Below are 5,708 nucleotides of genomic sequence, written 5' to 3'. Positions count from 1 at the left end.
TCCACTATTTCGATAATAGTCGAATAGGATTCTCTGAAATACGAGGTTATCATTCTACAAAAATAGTAGCACATGTGCATGTCATTGAGTTCGTTACCACATGTTCATATGTTGGTAATATTTGATGAGGATGATAAGATAAACACACTCGAAGATTATGACTGTGTTGTTAGAGCATAAACACCAAACAAAGATCAAGAACCTGAGTTGTATGTTGCAGTGCTTAAACACATTATACACGGACCATATAGACAAAGCAATCATAATGCTCCATGCTCAAAAAATATGAGTTGTAAGAAAGGCTACCCTAAACCATTTGCAAAATGTACTGTGTAAGGGTATGATTCGTATCCTATTTATCTGTGACAAAAACACTATAGATTTGTAGCTTCGGACAATGAGCGGGAAGTGGTTGTTGATAATGGTTGTGTTGTTCCTTACAACTCTTGGTTCTTATTGAAATATGATTGCCACATATAGCATCAAGTATTTGCACAAATATGTGTGCAAAGGACCAAAGCATCATGTAAATTATATTTTTGGTCTTATAAGTGGACCTGTTTCTATTTTTTGGTCCCACACTCGGTCAATTCGCACATTGAGTCTCATTGAGGATCATTGAGGGATTTTCGTCCAATTGATAACGACAACTGCTCTTTCCGTTAGTCAATACAATCAAAATAAGGGTAAATTACATCTTTTGTCCCATAAGTGGACCTGTTTCTAATTTTGGTCCCATATGTAAATGTGTGAATTGGCCTGAATGTAGGATCAAAATTGGAAATAGGTCCACTTATGGGACTAAAAATGTAATTTACCCTTATTTTGATTGTATTGACGAACAGAGAGAGCAGCTGCCATTATCAATTGGACAAAAATTCCTAAATGGTCCTCAAATTGAAAAAAAAACCACATATGGAACTCAATGTGCGAATTGACCAGAGTGTGGGACCAAAATTGAAAATAGTTCCATTTTTGGGACCAAAAATATAATTTATCCCTCATTAATCTATTTTTGATGTGATAGCCGACGAGAGGAACTCCCAGACTATGTTAACAAAGTTTTTCAAATATACATAGAAGAACAAGAGCCAAATATGTATTAGAGAGTGCTTAATCGAACCTCGAAGTTTCAAAACGCCCTCTGCACTTAGAAGGTTATTTGCTAAGATTTTATTGTATTGTGAACCCAGTGGAGTTTCAAATCCCCATAGGATTGAAGATTATACGTCTTTGAGTAATATTAATAATTTATGAAAATTTCTTGTCCAAATTAAAATTGAACAAAATCAGTTGATACATTATATAGAGTAGTATTGATTGCATGCTTGATGTGTGTGCTTATACATATCAAAATATATTATTGAAAGATATTTATCAATTTTTTATATAAATTGAAAATATTTTATGGTATTTATTAGATTATTATAAGTTAAAACAAAAATATTATTAAAAAAGGAGTTAATTACACTTAGACTCGCCACGAAGATGTGAAATTATATATTCTTTTTAAAAAGTTTTAAAATTACACTTATTCTTCCATCGAAAACTCTCTGTTTGGACATGAATACTTTCATTAGGGTCTGGATCGAAAATACAAACGTTAGCAAAAAGAATTACATAAATTTTTAATTTTACCCCTCATTTAGCATTCTCATGTATATTTTTGTATGTATAAGGGGATAAATATAACATATACATAAAAATAATGGAGTGAGGTTAATTATTATATTTTCCCCTTATAAATACAAAATTATGACATGAGAATATTAAATGAGGGGTCATTTTTTAAAATTTATGCAATTCTTTTGCTAAAGTTGGCATTTTTAGTCCAAATTATAATAAAAGGGATAGGTGTAAATGGTGTGAATGGAGAATTCTTAAAAGGGGTATAAATATAACTTTGAAACTTCTTTAGAAGAAAGTGCAATTTTATATTTTTAGATGGGTTTAAGTGTAATTAACCCTAAAAAATAATATAATCTAAAATAAATAGAGGAGATAAAAACTTTAAATAATGAGTGATGTGGGATGAAAGAAGAAAATACTAAATAACATGAAAAGAGAAAAGAAATGGGAATAGAAAAAACTTTATGGATATTATCTCTTCAAATATGGATAATTTGGTCCATTCATTTAATAACATGCCAAGATAGTTATTTGAGTTGTTGGTGCTTCATATTTATATATATATATATATATATTTATATAAACGAGTAATTTGTGATACACTCTGTTTTTATAGAATTTTATTATTTAATAAAATGTATAAATATTAAATTTATTAAAAATAGAAACAAAAAAAACGAATAAAAAAAAGAAATAACTATCAAAAGATCGAAAATGGGGAGTGAAAAGTTAGATAACAAATAAAAATAAATTAAATATAAAAATAAAAAAAGACCATAAAAGGGAAAAATACCAAAAAGGTGTTCTCCCTTATAAATAGTATAGATATAGACCAAAAAAAGGTGACGTTGTGGTCCTTTAAAAAATGAAAATTGTGATTTAAATCATTACTTTTGTAAATTTTGCGATGTGATGAGGATGCATTTTATTGGAAAATTATAAATCTATTAGAAATCTGGACGTGCAAGTCATGTGTTGGCTTAAATTGAAGACATTTCGGTCAATTTTCAACCTCCCACCATAATCTATCCTCAAATCCTCAAAGTCAAGTATTAGAATGAAATCAATTTTCAAATTCGATTGGGTCGAATTTGAACCAATTATATAGCAAGTACAATACACTTATCGTATAATTGATATATAGTTCAAAAAAAGTAACAAATCACATAGTAAGTGTATCATACTTACTAAGTAATTGATTTGGTTCGACTAAATTTGATCTGCACAAAATTTTTTTAATATACAAAATGCTAAATAAATTGCAAGTTTCATTTTTTAGAAAACCCAAATCCCAAACACTTATAATTAAATGAGGAAAACTATAATAAAGCCCCAATCACATGTCAAATGCATCTCTAAACTCAATCCACGTCCATTTTTCTCTAGTATATATATGAACATTTATCTTAGAGGGAAAGAAAGAAATTATCATTACTTGAGATTTTGAAACTAAAGTTACAATACAAACCCACTGAGACTGGGCAACTGCATGCCCTTCAAACGAAGTAAAAAGTTTCTATCATACAGATGAAATAGAGCAACACTTCTCCAGGATGAACATCTCAGTCCCTGCAATGATGAGGAATTTCTCTAGGCAGGGCATTGGAAGCCAGAGGGAGGAGTTTTCCCACAGTCCACAAGAACCTCTACAGCAATAGGCAAGATGATGTTAATGTTGAGAAGTTTAGCTTTGATGGTGGTGCAAAGGCAGATGGCTGCGTCCAAGTCGACGAGCCCTTGGAGCACCGGACAGCATGCTTCCTTGGCGCTGCTGCCGATTCCAATGTGCACTAGGCCACCTAGGACGTCCACACATGCACCGAGTTTCAAGGTGTCAATGGGGCATGTTTCTTGTGCCTTGGGTGGTGATGGTGATGGTGGCGGTGGACACGGAGTTTCTGTAGGTGGTGGTTTTGGTGTGACAGTCGGTGGAGGTGGTGGCACAACGACGGGTGGTTTTGGTGTGGAGGGAGGTTTGGGTATGATAGGAGGATAGATAATCGGAGGTTTGGGTATGACCGGGGGATAAACGATGGGAGGCTTAGGTATGACTGGAGGATACACTATTGGAGGGTGCACGATAGGAGGTTTGGGTATGACGGGAGGATACACTATCGGAGGGTGCACAACGGGAGGTTTGGGTATGTCTGGAGGGTGCACGACGGGAGGTTTGGGTGTGGACGGTGGTGGTTTGGGGACGTAGGGTGGTGGTTTTACGACGGGAGGCTTTGGTGGGGAATGGGGGGGTGGTTTGACCTTGGGGGGGTGCTTGGGTGGCAATTTGGGAGGGAGTTTTGGTGGTTTGGAGGGAGGAGTAGGGTAAGGACAATATGGACATGCAAGAGAAAGGAGCAAAGTTCCCAAGTTGAGGAGGAGGATTAGCAGTTGAGCAACATTGTAGTTGGCCATGATTAAGATCTTAGTGTAATAAGAATGAAAATGCACAGCATAGAATGCTTCTTATAGACACCAAAACTATGTACTATGTTTTATCTCCAAATTCAAGACAACTATTTAGTGAAAGTGATTGGGATCCATCAAGGATTTGGAGTTGTTAGACAACTTGACAGCAATGACTCCAGAACCATTTTTTTCATAATTAATTATCTTATAATCATTTAGGGAAAAGTTTTATTTTAGTCCGCTAAGTATGTCTAATTTTAATTTTAGTTCGATAACTATGTCCGTTTTTGTTTAGATCCAGTAACTTACGAAATTATGTACTTTTAGTCCTTTAGCAGATTTTCGAACAATTTTACCCCTATGCAACTTTTGAAAGGCAGTTTTAGTCCATATGCACTCATAGGGGTAAAATTGTCCGAAAATCTGCCAGATGACTAAAAGTAAGCAATTTCGTAAGTTACTAGACCTAAACAAAAATGGACATAGTTATCGAACTAAAATTAAAATTAGACATACTTAACGGACTAAAATAATACTTTTTCCCTAATCATTTATGTAATTACGCTTTAGATGGTGTTTGGCTAAACTTATAAACTCCTCGAATAATTTTATAAGATGTTTGAAAGCATATAAGCTCTTGAAAACAGTTTGACAATTTTTTATTTGGAAAAAGCTTATAACATCCTAAAATAAGATATTTTGAATCTAATAATTTTTTTTTAAAAAAAAAATAAATTTACCTAACTTTTTCTAAAACATCTTATAAAATTCTATACAATTAATATTTTATAAGACAAAAATATCCTTATTATTTTTGTTAAATTTCAATTTTAACCTTCATATATTTTATGCTATTTTTGAATGATGAATCACTCTCGCTCCCCCCCGCCTAACATTGTGTAAAGACTCGGTATCGGATTAAAGCTGAGACCCATGATTTTAAGATTGTGGGTTCTAATCCCACCAGCGTGTCGAATATTTTTATTTTAATAGTATACGTTGATTATATATAGTTATTTAATATTACGATATAGTATATGATCATTATTGTTGTTGGTGCTGTTAAATATTGATATTTGATATTAATGATTGCAATCGACTTATTAAAAGAAAAACCCACTATTAAATTTTATATTTATATTAACAAATTTCATTTTTGTAAAAAAAAGAAAACTTTATCTGTTAGCCAAACACCATCTTACTCAAATTTCACACTTATCAACAAAGGTCCTATTCAAATTCTTTTCTAGAACAATTTAGACACCATGTCTCGACTATAATCCGACACATCGCAAAACTCTCCACCACGTAGGCAATCGAATATAGCTCTGTCCAATCCAACACAAAAAATACAGCAAAAATCAGTGAAAATAAGTAATTTTCTTGGCCATCATTTACTGTAATTTTTGTCATGATTCTTGAGTTGATAAAAACCATACATCTCACATTAGACACTGTATGTTCTTCCTCAGTCGCATGTAGTAATAAATCTTCTATCACACATTCCAATTAGACAAATTGATGTTCCACTTATATTTGTATCGCACTAATTTATCATTTGTGATATTGGAAACAAGCAAATTATTCTTTTATTAAAAAAAAATAGCATTTTACCCTCCCTGTGCTTCTTAAGTGAAGCAATTTACCTTCCTGTCTAAAAAGGCAAATTGCTTCAT

General features: G+C 32.8%; 1 protein-coding gene across 1 annotated transcript; it reads right to left on the bottom strand.

Moving 5' to 3' along the window:
• Positions 1–3,025: 3,025 nt before the first annotated feature.
• On the bottom strand, positions 3,026–4,069 carry LOC105178649 (uncharacterized). Its single transcript, XM_011102159.3, has one exon. The coding sequence runs from the start codon at positions 4,036–4,038 to the stop codon at positions 3,220–3,222; it is 819 nt and encodes a 272-aa protein (XP_011100461.3). The 5' UTR covers positions 4,039–4,069; the 3' UTR covers positions 3,026–3,219.
• Between the last annotated feature and the right edge of the window lie 1,639 nt (positions 4,070–5,708).

The sequence above is a fragment of the Sesamum indicum genome, linkage group LG12 (genome assembly GCF_026168435.1).
Source record: "Sesamum indicum cultivar Baizhima isolate 11 linkage group LG12, ASM2616843v1, whole genome shotgun sequence".
NCBI lineage: Eukaryota > Viridiplantae > Streptophyta > Magnoliopsida > Lamiales > Pedaliaceae > Sesamum > Sesamum indicum.
The sequence above is the reverse complement of the archived record's forward strand: the minus strand, read 5'-3'. Positions and strand labels throughout refer to the sequence as shown.